Below are 19134 nucleotides of genomic sequence, written 5' to 3'. Positions count from 1 at the left end.
CGCTAAAGGGAAGCATCTTATCCCAGTTCCTGACCAAAGTCTATGGTCCTGACTGCAGGTGCAAAAACAAACTGAAAGTGTAAGTAAAAACATAATGTGAACAAAAATTGATGGTTAATTGTCAGATTAGTATAATATTGAACAAAGTATGATGAGTGACCAGATAATAACAAAAAAGGTTTTAATTGTTGTCAGACAGTTGATTCGAGAAGTGGCCAACTACCCCAGGGCTCCAGGCCCATAGGGGTCCCCGAAGGTCCGGACTGTCTGGCATCTACAAATTAGTAATTTAATAAATTGAAAATTTGTTTGGTAATTTGCACCACTAAGGGACAATAAAAAAAACAAAATAGAATGGGTCCTCAGGTGGTTGCAGGATTTTATCCAGTTGCAGTGCCCTGGCAACTTTATACAGGGTACAAGGTAGATTTATTTGTCAACAAGTTGTAGAGTGAAAATGAGTTTGTAACTTTCTTCTTCTACGTAGCAGACAATATACATATAAAATCAATAATAAGAATGGTAGACAGAAATAAACTATATTCAATAGAGCAGTGCTGAGGATGAATGATTTATGGTAAATTCTGAGTTTGTGTAAATTGCATTGAATGGAAAGGTAATATTTTTAATATATGCCCATCTTGTTTATAGAGATGCAGAAATGTTACACTAAGGCACTGTCTTCAGCTGTGAAAAAGAAAAGAAAAGAGTTGACCTTTCTACCATCGTGAACCTCATGGTTCCTGTTTTCTATCTAATCATATTAGACTCAGATCAAGAATCCAGGACACAACGGCTTACTTATTATAACTGTCTGACAAAAGTGTTCCTATTTCATGCTGTAACTTCTGTGTTAGGAAAACAGATGTAGTGCATATGGGCAGGTCTACATAAGAAAAGGCCAGAGTTATTGTCGCCTTGCACAACAGACTGGACAGTCTGAGGCATGGTTTCTCCAGGCAAATAAGAAAGAGTAGGATTAACCTTATACAGCTCTTTCCTCCTCTATCTGAAATAAAGAGGCAGCATACTCCATTGAGTTATGGAGTTATGGATATGGTAAAAGACTTGTACAACAACAATAACTGTTTTGAACTCATGGTTTAGTTACATGACACTGAAAACTAATTTATTTTCATAAGAAAATCATCAAAATAACTTTTTCTCTAAATCCCATTTAATTTATGGTGAATAAGACAAGTTTTGTTTTTGTTTTTTGTGCAAAGAGCAATGGATAGTTCATTCTCTTAAGCTCACATTCACATGTAACCACCGAATCAGATGATGTGTGGGAATGATGTAACCTTCAAACACAGGTTTGTTGTTGAAATGAGGAGCCGCTCAGCTGTTTGTCTTGTCTCCGGGCTTTATTGTCTCCACCGAGAAAAAAGAAACATACTGTAGATATGAAAAGAGACAGACAGGCAGGAACAAACAGATAGACTTCCGAAACCGCGCATTACCGACATGGTCAGAGAGAAAAACACAGGCTTCTGTCAGCCATGAGGCAAGAGGATGTGAAATTGATCAGGCTAACACATGCATACACACGAGGGCAACATCTATCTTTCGAACTGTCGAACTGATAAGGATGTTAGTTTTTAAGAAATTCCCTACACAACAGGTCTGAGTGAACAACCATGACCTGCTTTTCTGTCCTAAAACTATATGGACTATATGGTGGCACTATATGGTGTTGGTTGAGGAGAAACTCTTCCTAATGGGATGTCCTTTAGATTCTGCAGTTCTCTTCCCAATCCCTTGTGTCTCTCTGTGTTGTCTGTGTGCCTTTTTGGGCGTGGCTTCCCACTCTGGCCCTGGCTCTCCACCTGCACACCTGATCTGCATTCCACTAATCAAGACTCAGTAGTATATCAGCCCAGTTCTTCACCTCACTCTTAGTCTGACTGACAGCTGAATTTGCAGTCTTCTGTACCAACTTGAGGAGCAACTATAACCATGACTAGTTGTATTTTGGCAAAAGTTTGTATTGAAATGGATTAAGCCGCATGAGTGGTTTACCTTAATGTTCTAAGGGAAAACTCATTGGTCATCATTGGAAACAATTTTAACTGACTTGAATTCAAGCATAGTACAGCTGCTGTTGTCTTTCAAATCTACAAGGGTTGACTAGTATTTAATAGCCTACTAAACAATGGATTTTTGGTGGAGCAGCTTATCATTTAAAGCTGCTCTTATAAATATTTTTTTATTGGCAATGGGCCTGATGATAATTTGTAATCTGAAAGTGGTCACTTGTAGTAATGAACCCACAGGGAATAATCACTCTACTACTGAACTCTACAGAGTTTTATACCATCTTTCACCTCATTGTTTTCATTTTACAGCCCACAACGTCACTATTTTGGTTCACTCTCACGGCTCTCATCAACATCATTTCCTATCATAGCAGGAATCTGTTTTGAAGAAACCTTTCTGATAAACTCTTCCCACTGTACGCTGCCTGCCCAGCACCCACCAGCAGGCAGAAACAGTAGCAACTAGCTGGTGAACACAGTGAAGCATTTAGCAAAAACCCAGATATTTATTCTCAGGAGTTGGTGGAGACCAAAAACAGAGCTAAAAAGAGAGTGAATATTGGACCAAAATGTTTTGTCTCTGTAGACACACCTCCAAATGAATGATAATGTTGGTGACATTGTGCAGCTCTTTGCATCTACACAGACTTGACACTGCAGCAATTATTACGTACTTATACTGACACGTTTTGGACTGGCAGGGGACTACAATCAACTTTTACCCACTGCAATAACTGGCTTTTCCATTGCAAGCTTACACTGATCAGTGGTGCCCTGTTTATCATCATCATTAACAACCAGTCACCCCTCCTTAAATCTAATGAGCTGAGTTAGTTACAGTATTTGGCAGTATGACGACCAAATTTCTCTCTCCTCCTGATCTTGCCTTCTGTCCCTCTAGTCTCTGAAGACAAGGGCCTTTTTGTGCAAATGGAAAATCATAGGACTCACATGCTATGGAGGAGAGAAAGTGAGGGATCACAGCAAAGGATAGGGCTGTTCACAGGAAAAGAACAACGCAGAGGAGCGGACTGAAGTCATCGTGAGCTGGACTACAGCACCAGACGATAGATTGGACCAGACCGGACAGGATACCTAAACATGGAGAATGGTAAACCAGATACACAAGACAAGACGGAGGAAGTGTCAGAAGGTAAAACAGGTGTCAAAAAACTTTGACTCTGTTATTCTGTAACTTTTGAACAGATGCTCTTGGAGATAAGGGTTCAGGTTTGGGAATGGTAATGCTTCCTCATTTTTGTCTTTAAGTTTAAGGTCAGTCTGGTATAGTAAGTTGTAATGTTGATATCTCTCCTCCAGCTTTTTCTGGCCTGTAACAACTGAGGCCAATAGCACAAAGCCAAGCTGTGAGGACATTTGTCATACTGTATATCCTGCGGATAGAAACTCCAGTGTTAGACACTGTATATTCCTTCTTTTGCTCTTTCACAGTCAAGAAGTGTTACATATGTGGTACATGGCATCATGCGGGTTCTTACATGTATTATCATGCATAATTGGCAAGTATGTATTCCAGATGACCCTCAGCAATGTTGGCAGCAGCCTCATCATTTCCACAACAAAGAAACGTATTGTGCTTTTATACAACCAGCAAATTGTCCCAAAATGTGCTGCATTTATAAAAAAAAAAATCCATCAAGAATCTGAATTTCCTTGTGCAGCACTTTCCTCCAGCAGCCAAGTAATTTTGTAAACATAAAAAGAATTCAGTCAAAATGTAGTAACTAGAAATCACTAGAAATAAATATGTCATTCCATTGGAGACACTTTCGGCAGCTGCTCCACTTACAATTATTATGAGACTTGTAGACTTAAAGTTACCACAAGTCACAGGAATGATGACAAATGAGTGAAAAATGAGACAGGAGTGAAAGGAAAGAAAAATGATGCTTGTTCTTGAGTATAGTTACTCTCTTCTGAGAAGGACTGGCACGTGAGCACTGCTCTAATCTTGACTTCTGTGGTATAAAATATTTGTTATGAACCCTGTACTGTTTTCACCTTTTAACAAATTGCACGCAGATACTCACCCTCCTTAGATTTATTCTTCTTCTGTTTTGATGGAAATGTGAACCAACAATGATTACCTCGAAAAACATGAATTCACTCTATAAATATAGATAAAATGGATTTAAACACCTTTTCGTCTTGTGGTTGACAAGATCGTTCAGTGCAGATATTATGATATTAACATCTCACTATAATATTGGTCACTCCATAAAGAATATGTTTAGATTTGTGTCTAATGATTCATATGGTTCAAAGTCATTTTGGTTGTGTTCCTTGAACTGAGAAGGTTTATGGACCAGGAGTCTGGGAAAGGTTTTCCTGTGAGTTTAAAAGCTCTGAGTCCATTGCATCAACAGTGTTAACTAGCCTTTACACTGCATTTTATAACATGAGCCAACAGGTTGGATTTTAGAAATAGATAAATAAGTCATTAAATAGATTACTAAAATTTAATGAATAAGGTCTTTGTGGCGACAACAGTAAGGTTCACAGTCTATAGTATTTTGCTGACATTTAAGCAAACGTCAATGTCAAATTACATAACATTTCTCAATTACATGTCTCTGTCAGTTTTATGTTTGCATAACATATTATTATCCAAGGTATGAATGGCCCACCCTGATGGGCTACCATGTCTGTTTATTAATATAGTAATTATATTGTGTAATCAATCAACATTTTCACTAAAGTGAATACCTAACTAAGTTTATTGTTGTGTTTTGCTTTTTATTTTAGAAAAAGAAGAAAATGTGGAGGAGGCAAACCTAGAAATTGCTCAGGTAATCGAGAACTCTTCTTTTCCACACAACAAAAGTAACCTTATGGTGTAATGGCTCAGTCATTATGTCATTAACCAACTCTGATACAGCTGGTACCGCACACTTTGAACAGAGGAGTCCAGTAATATTTTCTCTCTCTTTTCTTACATTTGAAACATTTTGTGGGGACTGCTTTTGCGAAACTCACTTTGCTCTTGAACTGCTATTCACCTGCTGCTAGCAGGTAGTAGCATTTACCTGCTGGCATTTTCTTTTACAAAGTTGTGACCATATGACATGTGATATCATGATCTCAAGAAAAGATTAGGGTCAAGTCACAGAAAGGTCAAATGTCAATCTCATCATGTGAGATGCTGTCTGGAGTTTAATTCTCTTCTGACATTCTTGGATAGAAGAGTAGAAATGCTACTCTGCAGTTCAACAGCCACTGCTTTGAAGTTTGGACACACATGCTTCTTTACATATGTGATTTATGTTTGACAGGACAAATTAACTTGGATATCTTTCAACACTGACCACCATGAGAAAATTCTACCACAGCAAGAATTGCAAACAAGCAACCTACAGACAAAATAATATCTGTTGCCAACTCAATTCTCTGACAGAGGAGACAGTGATGTGTCTTACCAAAAATGAATATGTGGCATTTTCTCAGACTGACAATTTCTATTAGTGAAAGAAATAGGGTTGAGCTTCCAAGAGTGTCACAAGAGTCACTTTATATAACAAAAAGCTACAAATGGCACTAACTCAGCTTGAGTTAGCAGTGTTACAGAGAAAATGCCCAAAAATGTCCAAGCTCCTCTAATCATAGTGCATGTGGTGTGTATTTCGCTGTGTTTGGTTGCATTTCTGGGTGGCAACCTTTGGGCAGTGTGTGAGATCAGGAAAATGTAGTGACCAGGTTACAGTGCGGTCTCTCTCCTCTGCTCTCTGTCTGTGTTACGGATAAATAAAGAGCTTCAGGTCTGTGTGTCTGTTTGACCGAGCTGCTCTTGCTTGCTCGCTCTTGAGCCAGGGCCAACTTTAAATGACTCATTATGCCTTTATGTTAAGATGGTGTAATGAGTGTTGATAATTGTTTGAGCTTATTTTTGGGGCTTTTAGTTTTAGTTTTGTTATCATATCTCATAACTCACAAAATCTGCCCAAAATTTAATATTATTGTTTTCAAATTAAGTTCTGAATGGGTCACACGAGGCTAGTAAAGTTGACTTATTACTCACTTTGTCTTTATTAAAATCTAAACATTTTAGCATTTAAATTATTTTACTTATTCAAGGGAACCAACCGCAACATTATCTTAACTTGCAATTGAACAATGAAATCCATGAGGAACTCATCCTGTAGAGCATCTTTAGACCCCCACCACCACCACCACCACGTGTAAAGGCGTACAGTAGCACTGACAAGCATTGATAACATCAGAAAGGAAGAAAAGCAGAAGGCACACAGGACAGATGCTCCATTCAGGCTGCTGCCTGATGTTTTTCACATGACTGAGGGAGAGAGAGCAAACAAGAGAGCGATGAAAAGATTGGACAAGTAAGAGTTGCTTCAGCCCATGCTATGTTCCCATGAGCTGATTCAGTTATCCCTGCTGAATAAATTCAATCAGCTATAATGAAAACTAAGACTAACTGCAGAGAAAAGAGGAGGCGGATAAAGAATCCATTACTTACGTGATATTATTAAGAAACGATGAGAAAATGAGATTTATTAAAAAAAAAGCAGGATTCTGTACAGAATGTAAGAATTAAAGATCATGAAGGGTAGAGGAAAGTAAATTCAGGTATAGGCTGTTGAAAGCGAATTCTAAAAGACTCCACAAAAGAAGATGCAACAAAACTGCAATAACTGATGGAAAAGCAAGATTTATAGACCTAAAAGACTGGAAAGAAAAGAGGATGTTAAAGAATAATAAAAACTACTTCCAGTAGAATAATATAATAATGAAATCATAAAGTGCTAAAAGAGAGTAAAGAATTAAATTTCATTTGAAGCAGTCAACTTGCCCAAAACATGCTGCTGAATAGATGAATTCCATTGCTTCTTGTGCCGCAGCTGCAGGGCCTGGTGGCCGAGCTGCGCGAGGGGCTCCATACTGCCCTGACGGAGTTGTGCGAGCTGCGTCAGCGGGATCACGGTCTGGAGGAGAAGCTCCAGGCCCATCAGACTGATGTGGATGATAAGATAATGAGTCTCAAGAACTCACTCAACACTTTCAAGGTGCGGAGAACGCCACACAGTTAAAAACACACACGCACAAACTTACACACAGTCTTTTCTTGGTGTGGTGATGAGACTGCTGTAACGTAATTTCGAACATCTGACTGAAAGTGAAAACTAATGTCATTTAGACAGAAAGGCTACTTTTTCAGACACGTTTTTTTGACTTTCACATGCTGCATCTGCACACACATTTTTAGATATTTCAGGCATGTGGTATATTTTTTATGATGGCTATATATGTGGCATTGAATGGAAGGTTGTTAGAGTTGGACATACATGCACATGCCCGCAGTATAAGAAATGTGTAAGCTGTATAATATTTAGCATGATTACCACACCACAAAAGGTGCATACAACTGGCAAACTATGTGATAGCAGCTGTATTTTGTAGTTTTAGTGACATTTAGAAGCTATTTCCTATAAATCCCACCAATTCTTAATAAATATGTATTTTACTTAAAACGTTTCCCATGTTGGAAGTGATTTTCCTATCTGCTTTAGTAATTTATTCCACCATCTGACATCACAAAACTATAAAAGCATTGGCTCTAGCTGCCCTGGAAGAAAAATGCCCTGTTCTTGATTTGTGCCCTAAAGCTATCCAGCAGATTTCTCTCTAAATCTGACCCGGCGGCTCACACTGTAAAATGCAAACTCTTATCAGTTTACAGCAGTTACACTAATGCAGTTCCTTGGTATAATCTGCTTGCAGGAGGAGCTGAATGTGGTGTTTTTCCACATAAAGGATGTATCCAGCAGACAGAGAGAGGTGCAGAAGAGGATAGAACTGTTGCAGACAGAAAACACCAAAGATATCCTCTCTGTTTCACAAAGGTAGGGCTGAAACATACATAATAAGGATGTACTGTGGTAATAATAATTAGTAATTTAGCTGAAGATTTTATAACTAGGGGTAACTTTACAACTAGGGGTTACATGTCTTGCTCAGGGACACAATGGTCGATGTATCGCCACTGTAGATACACACATTTGTTTCATCCACAAAAATACATTTAAATTATATTTAATGTACACATTTTGCATTCTTCTAACTTATTTGCATTTTTACCTGTTATCTCAGCTCTAGAGCGTCTACTAATGCCATTAAAGTGCAGTTGGGCAAGGCCAAGACTGTAAAATTGCTCCCCAAACAAATACTTATTGGCAGGGATGCAAAAACTGTGTTGTGTGACTTGGCAAATAAGTTGTTTTTATCATCTTTTCCTTCTCCTTCTGCTGCTGATCGGTTCAAATGCAGAGAGAGCTCCAAGGCAGATGTGCTAACGGCATCAGGGGATGAACACATCTGTGTGCCCAGTCAGTCAGACCTTGGTGTTATTCAACACTTCTTTTCTAGTCTGCCACATAGCGGGTCACCACAGAGGAGCACCACATCCACACAGAGTGAGTCAATATGTGTATGTATCATTCATGTCTGCACACTGTGTACGTGTGTGAAGAAGGTGAAGTGCAGAAAAATATATGACAGACCTATAAGAGTCATTTCACATTTGTGTGTCTTGCAGCCTCCACCTCTGATCATGAGGTTCAGCAGCAGCAGAGAGGTTGTCCATCCAAATTTCCAGCATGGGGAGAGAGGAAGAACAGCAGAGATGACACAGAGACACCCAACAGCACGACTGAAAACAGTAAGAAGTATATTTATTAATGCAACTAATAATGATACTGCTGCTGCACTTCTATTATCACTAGAACCACTAGGAGTGCTAACTGCTGCTAATACTTAATAGTTTGCTCACTAAGGCCACAACACACAATACATGCCCATTCATTAAAATAAATAGTTCTACATTTAAGAAATACTCCTTTTCACTGTCTTGCCAAGAGTTAGACGAGAAGAACAATATCCTCCTTATCTGTCCATTAAATGTAAGGCTACAGCAAACCCAGACAGTTAGCCTAACTTAGCATAAAGACTGGAAACGGGGATACAGCTAGACTGGCTCTGTTCAAAGCTAACACTATCCATCTTGTAGTGCCTGTAAAGTTAACTAATTAACACATTATCTTGTTCTTGGAGTTGTGAACTTCCAGAGGAGGCTACAGGAAGTCACAACGCTCTGTCAAGAAATATTACCCCGTAAAACCACAAACTGCCATTTGGTTTTTGTACGGATTAAACACACAAGATATGATTTGTTATTTAGTGAGCTTTAGAGCTGCTGGTAGGTGAACCTATTCTCTTTTGATAGTGCCAGGCTAGCTGTTTCCCCCTGTTTCCAGTCTTTATGCTAAGCAATGCTAACTGTCTCCTTGCTTGAGCTTCAAATTGAACGGACAGATTTTGAATCGATCTTCTCATCTAATTCTCGGCAAGAAAGAGAATAAGTGTATTTCCCAAAATGTCATCATTATTTACATATGGCAAAAAATATAGTTTTGGTCAACACAGATGACGTAGTCGAAAGCCCATATCACAAAACCCCTCATAGACTACTTACTGTATATATAACTCAACATAGTTTAAACATATATTGTGTTTCTGTTTGTGTGTGTGTGTGCAGATAAGAGACAGAGAGTTGCTCTGGAGCTGCTGGAGTCAGAGCGAGTTTATGTGTCCCACTTATCTCTGTTACTGAAAGCTAACATCTCTTTCAATGGATCAGAAGCGCTCACTCCCAAAGACAAACGGTAAGTCTGTGAACACACAAACTGAAATCTTTTATGGACATCATTAAAAGACAATAATGAAATTAAATAATAATGACTAAGGAGGTTGTTTAATAAGGAGAAAAGATTTAAACTTTGTCTCTGTAGAAAGGTCTTATTTAAACACTACATTTAAGAAGTTGCACACACAACCAATGGAAACGCAGAATTATTCAAACATCACCAACCTTATCTCATATTGAAAAGATCTACACAGACTCTCATTGCTCTCTTACTCACACACAGATCTACACTCAGAATTCATTCCAGCCGGGCTACTGACCTAAATTAAGAGTTTATGGTAGGGATGGGTGGGTTGGGGGGGGCAGGAAATAAACTAATCAAATAAAAGCAGGTTATAAACACCAGGGAGACAGAGAGGACACTCTTTTAAAAGACTCTACATAGCTTGCTAATGTAATCAGTGTTTATTTCAGCACACATGTTTCCAGTGACAAACAGCACCAATGAAAAGGTGCAAATTCTGAAGCAGGTCCAATGGGATTTGTAAATTATTGCATTTGTTTTAACCTCATTTGTCTGCTGCCAGATGTCTGTCACGCAAGATGGTACAATAATTACCAGGAAGTTTAGTATATTATATAAAAGTACAAAGATGAAGGTTGTTTACAATAACTTCTGTATATGAGCCGTTTCTGGAAGCTGAAAATGCATCCTTTTTAAGTCGTCTCTTCAACATGACAAAATTTGTCTCCAAAAACACACATGCCTTAAAAATAATTTTCACAAGTCAGTTTTTATGTAATTATTCTGTAAGAGAACTTATTTCATTCAAGTAGTCTCTGCAATTGATTTCTATCCTCTCCTCTTCTCTCTTTCTCGCCGTCTTTAGTCCATTTCCCAGCTCTCTCAGGTTTCTGATCCAGCAGCACCTTGAGCTCCTCCATACTCTCCAGGAACGTGTGCTCAAGAGCCAGTGGCAAGGCATCATGGGGGATGTGTTTATGAGGCTCACCAGCAAAGAGGTAAACAACAAACACAGAATTTGAGTTTGAATGTTAGAATTGTTTGAACAATGTGAGGTCAAAAAGTAGCAATTACTTTTGACCCACAGACAGTAGTCCATAAAGATGTCTGTGAAGGTTCTCAGTCCTCCAGGTCATAGTTATCCAAAGGTTAAAATCAAGGGCAACTGGACTTGGTTGATGATATTAGAAATCCTGAAATACTAACAATGATCTTCAACCAAGTTCAGTTGCTTTGGATAGTCCATAAAGATACTTGTGCTAGCTTGGGTTGCTGCTCTGGTGTCTGCATACAGGCGCCGTATTGGCCTGCAGTAAGGAAAACCGCAAGCTTTAATCACATTAGCAGTTGCATCAGTATCAAACTATACTGGAATAGTTATTCTCTTTTTTTTTTTTTTAAACCTGACATTGGATTCATCAAACAATATTCAGCTGTTCATTTTGGTGTTAAGTCTCCAAACTGTGTGTACATTATTAACACATAATAGGGAAGCATTTCACCAGACGATTGTTTTCTGCTGATATTTATGAAGACATGTCAATATGCACCATCTACTGCTAAACAAAATAAATACCTCTAAAATCTTGACACCTGTGTCACCTGTTGGCAATAAGTGTTACAGATGCATTTCCCCCCCTTTTTAAAAAGCAAAAAGCTTGACTGAAAAATACAGCCCGTGTGTGACCACGCTATCCCTGCATTTGCAACAGATCATTTCACTTCTGTGCCCTTTTTTTGTGTTTGGCCACTGTGGAAAATATGTTAAAGAAATGTTTTTTGTATAATGCTGTTCAATACACCACCACCACCACAAACCACAGCCTCTAAAATGACCACAGAATTGAATCAGCACATTGTTGATGTATCTGGTATTCCTGTGGCGACTTTAACAACTATATTATACAAAGGATCTGGACCTCAAGTTTACTTGCTTCTAAATCAAAAACTTGACATTCACAATGCTCACTGCTGTTCCAGTCTAGTTAATATGGAAGGGTCAAAAGGTTCGGTCTTGTGACTGGCCAATTATAATGACTCTGAATCGCTTTGGCAGCCATGACGGACATGAAATAAAATGTCAAATTCCAGTAGAGCCATGTTGAGAGCTGGAATACAGATATAGTACAAAGACAAGAATGATTCTAGTAATCAGTGTGCAAAATAACTGATGGCAAAATAAGAATACTAGTCCTTATGTGACAAAATTAAAATTCTCAGAAAGACTTGAACCCCTACAGGCATTTTATACTAAATGGTGATTTTTGTATATATAAAACATTTTATTTCTGTGAAAACCTGTGAGTGCACTTCAGGACTTCCTTTCCCCCCTCTTTTCAGGGGACCTCCAGCCAGACAACATTAGGAATTCAATTTGCCACAATAATGTCAGTAGTGTAAAAATCTAAATGCTCCAGGGACATATGGATTTAAAGTATCAAAAATCTTTTACCGAAAGTAAAAAACAAGGTTATATTGTGTTGTAACATATAGAAAGGTGCTAGTGGCATCCAAACATCAGCTGAAAGCCTAAAGCAGACGCAATACACTGCTGGAGTATAATACAATACAAAGCGAATGTATAATTGGCTTTAATAGAATAGACTCATTACAGTGAATGGTGGGAAATGCAGTAATTGGTAGAAACACCTGCCTATTTAGAAAATATATATGCAGATTCACAATGTATTATGAGCCCTCCTGCATTGAGCTTGAGGGAGAAAAATAGCAGAAAAGAAATAAAAAGAATTACAGGAATCATCAAATTACAAGCTTTATATTTTTAAAACATTCTATTATGTCAAAATATGTAATTATACTGTTTTTTGAAATAGTTTTTTTCCTTGATTTTCATTTCATAGGTCTTTTATTTGTTTAGGTTGTTGTATGTGCTTATATTTAATGGGAATTTGAGGGAGCCCTGAAACTTCCAGTGAGGTTTCTGAAAATATCTCACCTCAGCAGAACACAAATATCATAAAACAAATGAGTGAATTGTTTTAAATCAGCAAAATTTTAAATAGTTAACTTGAATGACAGCTGGAAGCTTACATTAAACTGTTTTTCTATCCACACACGGGCATCATGATCTGCTGTCTACAGTCTAATCAGTCTCACCAGACTGACAATGAAGGGAGGAGAAAGTAGAAAGTGTGCGTGGATGGTGCATGAACACGTACATGCAAACACAGACAGGATCTCTCTCTGTCTCCCTGCAGAGTGATTTCTTGGACTTTTATGTGTCCTACCTGAAGGAGCTTCCGGACTGTCTGTCAGTCGTCACCATGCTTTCCTCCAGCTCTGTGAAATCTTCTGCCTTCCAGGAGGTAACACAAAAGGGATGGGGACAGTGCAGGAGACATCAGGACAGGAAGCGACGTGACGTGACAGCCTGTGATATGACATGACATGTGTATAGCATTAGAGATAGTAGCAAGACAGGGCAGGCAGGAAAAGACATAACATGTCAAAGCTTATGGTACAATATGAAACATAAAATATTCTAAGACTTATTGCGACTAATGGCAGAGAACACCAGCATCCCTGCAATTCTAAAAACTAGTCTGATGAGTCTTGTATGTTCTCAGAAATGTTTGACTGGCTGGTAACTTAAATATCTAGTAGCCACAAAAAGTAAATTCCAGCCCTCTTTGAGTATAATATTTACAGACCTTTCATTTGAATAAAATCACATTGCTGTACTAAGTGGTTATTTTCTTCCATCCTGATTGGTCGACCTGTGTTGCCCTTTGGCTCTGATTGGCCGCATTGGGCTTCTATCAGAGTGACATAACGGGTGACGAATCCAAACCCTCCCTCTACACTCTGCTCCTTCAGCCGGTTCAGAGGATCCCTGAATATCTGCTGCTGCTACAGGTGAGATTAACACACACACTTTAAGCAGTGTAGATCATGATTTACATTTAAAGGACCTAACTTTAAAATGCAACACACTGTCAATTCAAACTCAAAGTTAAAATAGCACATTACATACATATAGAGAAAAAGAACAAAATAAAAAGCTAATTTTAAACATTGAGATGATACATAAAGAAAAATACATGATCACACACTGGAAACCGAAAGATATGCTAAATATCTAATTGATGCTCATGACTTTGAAGACAGTATCTGCTTAAAGATGTGTGAAAATATATAAGTTAATATATCTGTGTGTGTGTGTGCAGGGGCTGTTGAGGCAGACAGATGCAGAGCACCCGGACTACTTCCTGCTGCTGGTGTGCATCCAGCAGTTCAGGTCCTTCACAGCTCAGTACCACAGCCTCCTCCAGCACAACCAGGAGCTTTTGCTGCACAACCGCAAGGAGGTGAAGAGGTCAGGATTACCATTCAGCATTACACACATGCTTAAGAGGTACACCAACACATATTCTCACTGTTTGAACCTGACAAATTAAGCTAAAGCAGTGTTCTGCACTGCAGGTCTAACATGAAACAGCTGTTAAAGACAGTGGAAAGTGGGATTCAAGCTAACAATATTGGCTCACCGTACCCTTGCAGCAGTACCATGCTGTGAGTATTTATACATTCTTAACTCTCTCCCTTATATGTTATTTGTTGCTAAGGAGGGAGCATCCAAAGGGTTTATCAGCGCTTTTTCCTGTAAAAAGTTGCTTGCTGCCGCCGGAAATAGGGTTGATGAGCCGTCTATCCCTCACAGAGAACATGCTAACCAGGTGAGGCGGAACAAGCAGCGTCTCCTGGAGCAGATCCAGTCTCATCGTTTCCAGGACTGGGATCGGGACCAGGATCCCGAAACTCATTGTTACGACACAGAGTGGCCCTCCCAGCTCCAGTTCTTCAGCCCGGACCTGGACTCACGGAACCACAAACCAACAGGTCTGTTGTCACAGAAGCTTATTGCCACTTTCTGTGGTTTCTGATTAGACATTAGACCAATGTAACTTTCTGAAACTCACAATCTGACCAGCTCTCCTTTTTCGTTCTTGACACAGCTACTTCCAGCATTTTTATTATGTACAATCGAGTACGAGACTGTCCGAGAGTGTATATTTTTGTCCCTATTTGTAAGATTCATTGCGTTTAGACCCGCAATAGAGTGTAGTTATCTGGAACAGGACCACATTTATTTGAAGATGTGTTCAGATGAAACTTCAAGCATATTGAACCCTTCTGAGTAGCACACCTGGAGCTGGTATTCATGAAGTATCTTGCTCAAGGACACAGCAGGGTGACTGCTTGCCAACACAGGGGTTTAACTCTGCTCAACCACTGGAAAGGAAGGTCTGGCTAGTGTCATGCCAAAGTCTAACCTCTAGGGAAATCAGACATTATTTGGCAAATGTTAAAAACCTGACTTGAATAGTCAATCCCTCAAGTCCAGGACACAGGTCTCACAATATTTTGGGTCAACAAGACTTGGTACACTCCGCATCTTGGCCCCCAGGTATCTATCTGTCTGTAGGCTTTGTAGCCCAGTTTGCAACTATTTGTTGTTTTTTCATGATGTCACTTTGTGTATCCTATGTAGGGATTCGGCAGAAACAGACGTGCAACCCATGTCACTTAAATGCTTTTGGGACAATAGCCCCACCAGTCAACCAGTCAACCAACCTTTGGCTTTCAGGTCTTGGCAGTATCCCAGAGAGTGAGGCATCTGAGAGGACCATGTCGTGCCAGCGTCATCTTCCCTCCAGACCCGCAGACTTCCGTCATGTTCAACCGGGCTCTGCTCTGGCCGATGCTCTTGGAGAGTTTCTTCTCCCTCCGGATCCCCCAGGGATGGAGAGCCTATATGAAGAGGACGGAGGCTCCTTTCATGATGTCCCCATGTTCGACCGCTGCTCCTCTGCCTCTTCAGATTCATCTATCGACATTGCCTTCGTGAAGTGCCCCAAAGCCCCCTCAGCTTCACATCACACAATGGCAGCGAATGTGTCGACAACTCGCGACATCTTTGGCAACAGTGGAAGCCAGGGGAATGGTTACAGCAGACTGCCCAACCGAGGGTGCGTGTCTCCGGATGAAGCTGTAATGATGCGTCACAATCAGCATCGCCCCCTTCAGGCCAGCCAGCGTAAAAGCAAGGTGAGGTTGTTTGTGCTTATATAAATAAAGAGAAAGATACTCAAAAAATGTTCAAAAAAATCAACACGTACTATTACTTCTCTACCGTCTAGTCACTGAACGGCCTGCAGATGGACAACACAGTGAGTGGCCTGGATGGTGGTCCTCTATCAGACCCCCTCACTAGGGCAGGACTAGGCAGTCATGCCAAGCTGGAGCGCCAGGGCAGTAAGGGCAGCAAAGGGTGTCCCACGCCATCCCGGAAGGTCCACAGCCCCCTGGGGAACAGAGTGGATACTGACAAACAGAGTGACGATCATCATGGTCTGCTCAGCATTGTGAGTTTCAGCAAATATGTGAACAAACGAATATGTCTTTACATGAAATCTGTCTGTACCAATCAACATGTTTATCAGTTTCTGACACTCTTTTGACCCCGAGTGGTAGGGATTTAGTATCTTGTTCAAGGACACCTTGGCATACCATAAAACTGCTGATCATCTCAACAAGAAAACAGGCATTACTTAATTAACAGGCAGACAAATCCATTTCTACTTTGTTTAACCGCAACACCAACATTTATAATCAAGCTATGCCCTTGATACCTAATGTAATTAAACCATAACTGAAGTAAATGTAATATTATCAACCCCACCAGGACTCCGGGTTCCCATCGTGGGGTGACGAGTCAAAGTGGAGGGGCGGGGCAGAGGAGAATAACCACACACCCTTCAGTGAGAGGAGTCGGAAGCAGGAAAAGGGAGGATTCAGGAGCTCATTCAAGAAACTCTTCAGGAAGAAGTAAGAAGGACAATGTCACATGGAAACACAACAAATTGCTTGATACTGTTTGCTGCCAAGGGTGTCACTTTGTGTTGAAAAGTGATGGGGACATAAAGGCTCAAATTAGGGGTGTTAAGATACAAGTGTGTCACGAGACTTGACGATGGTTAAAAACAAGATGAGAAGATTTTTAACACAAGAAATATGAATATGAATATGAAATGCTGAAATATATGAGTGGGGGATCTGGAGGTCCTCCCCCAGAACATTTTGAGCATTAAACACTTAATTTCCTGCATTCTGGCGACATTTTCTGCTCCAATTAATGGTGGAAATGTATTTATATAAAGAAGTATTCAGCTGATTCATTAATATAAAAATATTACAGAAAATAATGCAGTAATCAGCAACTTGTCTTTTTTTGGACATTTCACATTTGTTTCTTCTATATTTACATTGCATTGCATGCTTTCTTTTTGTGCAAACCTAAACCGTTCTCTTTGTTAGTTAACGTTTCTTGGTGCAAGGTATTTTTCAAAACATTTTTAGCAAATGCTTCCAAAAAGTGATAGGGACAAAATCAGACTTGAAATGGCTTTCAATGGCCTTGAAATGACTGATTTTGTGGTGGGGACATGTCCCCAGCGTCCCCAGTGTAAATGACACCAGAGATAGTGAGAAGAGGGAAGGATTGAAAGAAAAGCACCTCAGATATGTCAGTAAACAACAGACAAAAGTTTTGCCTTTAAAAGCTTTTTGCATCAAAGTTTAAGGAGAATGATGCAATTTTTTGAAATACCTTTCAAAATATTACCACTCTGACATGGAAGAATCAAATTTACCCTTGCTCTTTCTTTCTCACAGGGGCGGTGATGAGAAGAAAGAGAAGGGAGGTGAGAAAACACCAGAAAACCAAAACAATGGTGAACATGAATCACCGGGGAAAACTCCCAAACTGGTACATCTGGAGATAAACCGTGGCACAGCTGTATGAATACTACTTTATCACACACACAAACACTGTCACAGACTGATCAAGATATAAAGTGTACTACACGCATGTTTAAACGTTCACACAAACTGAAGAAGTGCAACATGTGGTTGCTTTGTTTTTTTTACATTTACAACTTCTATATAAATGCTGTACAGGTATAAGCCATTTAGCAAAGCAACATGTCCTCTGATCATTTCCAAGTGTAAATGTGATTTGTATTTGAAAGATGTTTAGATGAAAAATGTTTGCTCATGTTCACCGTTATTTTGGCAATCCTTTAACTTCATTATTATAAAGATAAGCTCTACATGTTATTAGAAATAAGCCTTAGAGTAGCCTGGTTGAGGGGGTGGAGGAGGTGAAATGCTGCCTTTTATTTGTTTAGAGCATGTGGCCAGGAAGGAATTACAAACTGTACCTTTAAGTAGCAAATTCAACTTTTTTGTCAATGAAAATGTGGTTACAAACCTGACCACTAGATGACATAGTTTGACATTATCGATTCCCCATACTGTAAATAATTCTTCTTGTTCTTCAGTTTATAAAAAAATAAATAAAAAAATAAGATAACTAACTCACATCTTTTCCCTTTTGTCTTTTTAGAAAGGTGTTTCTTTACATCCCAATTTTCTAATCTGTGCAAACATAACATACAGCCTCTTTTTAATTGGCAGGCATTCCTCTCTTTGTCTTTCATTATTGGAATTTATGATTTTTCACCAACCCAGCAGGCTCTGACACTCTTTAAATGGGTTTCACTCTGGTCCAGCTTTCTGTCAGCTTAATGTCTTAAGCGTATAACCAGAAATTATTACATTGTGCATTTACTCAGGAGAGCAAACATTAAACTGTTATTTGTGTAGGTTTATATGTTTAAGCATTTTGTTTAAATCTGTGACAATTATTTCTATGCATTGAACAGAACTGTTTTGTTAAGAGATGAATGTGACAATGTGTCAATCAAGAGACATTAAGAACGTTCAATAAAGCCAATTGTGAACATAAATTTTGCTGCTCCGCTGTTTCCTTTTCCTTTAATCACTGGGTTATCAAAATATGACACGACTTTAAAAAGGGACTATCATTGTTTATATGCTGGATGACTTGGATATACTGTACATGTTGTTATAAATAGGTTCTTATCATTCTGAGCTCATTAAAGTGACATGACACAAACATTTACACTTACTCACTTCAGCAGGCTGCACAGTCTTCACTAGGATGAACTGTTCGGTCCTTGTACAAGATGCCAACTTCTGCCATGTGAAGACAAGAACCGGTTAGCTCAAATTAAAATAAAAAGATGGTTTTATTTTTATGAAATCCTGATAGGTTTCACCTCTTCCTCACTCAAATGAAATAATCTTGAGATAAGAAAAAATGACAAAGGACATTGCTTAATTAAAGGGTCACAAGCCTCAACTAGCCACATAAAAAACGCTCTTAAAGCTTTTCTTGCCTGTAGATGAGGCAGGTTTGACTGGAAAAGTTGCTCTGCAACTGGATGAACTTTACTGGACCTGGATTCAGATTGAGATCAATATTATGTTCTTGTTTTCTATCAAACTTA

The 19134-nt window shown here is 39.2% G+C and overlaps 1 protein-coding gene across 8 annotated transcripts; it reads left to right on the top strand.

Annotated features, from left to right (window-relative positions):
- Nucleotides 1-5: 5 nt before the first annotated feature.
- Nucleotides 6-18570, top strand: arhgef33 (Rho guanine nucleotide exchange factor (GEF) 33). 8 transcript variants are annotated; one of them, XM_038737907.1, is made up of 18 exons: nt 6-79; nt 2941-3192; nt 4806-4849; nt 6920-7078; nt 7794-7915; nt 8340-8485; nt 8608-8730; nt 9607-9733; nt 10605-10737; nt 12958-13065; nt 13523-13615; nt 13927-14114; nt 14183-14272; nt 14421-14599; nt 15252-15808; nt 15901-16125; nt 16446-16588; nt 17435-18570. In XM_038737907.1, the coding sequence occupies exons 2-18, from the start codon at nt 3141-3143 to the stop codon at nt 17562-17564; spliced, it is 2619 nt and encodes an 872-aa protein (XP_038593835.1). In that variant the 5' UTR covers nt 6-79; nt 2941-3140; the 3' UTR covers nt 17565-18570. The 8 variants fall into 8 exon arrangements, with proteins under 8 accessions (XP_038593835.1, XP_038593839.1, XP_038593836.1 ...); XM_038737911.1 differs by having other exon boundaries at nt 6914-7078; nt 13927-14075; nt 15348-15808; XM_038737908.1 differs by having other exon boundaries at nt 6914-7078; nt 13927-14075.
- Nucleotides 18571-19134: the final 564 nt, after the last annotated feature.

This window comes from Micropterus salmoides, unplaced genomic scaffold (assembly GCF_014851395.1).
Source record: "Micropterus salmoides isolate LMB-PRFRI ecotype aquatic unplaced genomic scaffold, ASM1485139v1 Ms_hic_scaffold_22, whole genome shotgun sequence".
In the NCBI taxonomy this organism is placed as follows: Eukaryota; Metazoa; Chordata; class Actinopteri; order Centrarchiformes; family Centrarchidae; genus Micropterus; species Micropterus salmoides.
This window is presented reverse-complemented; position numbering and strand designations above follow the sequence as displayed.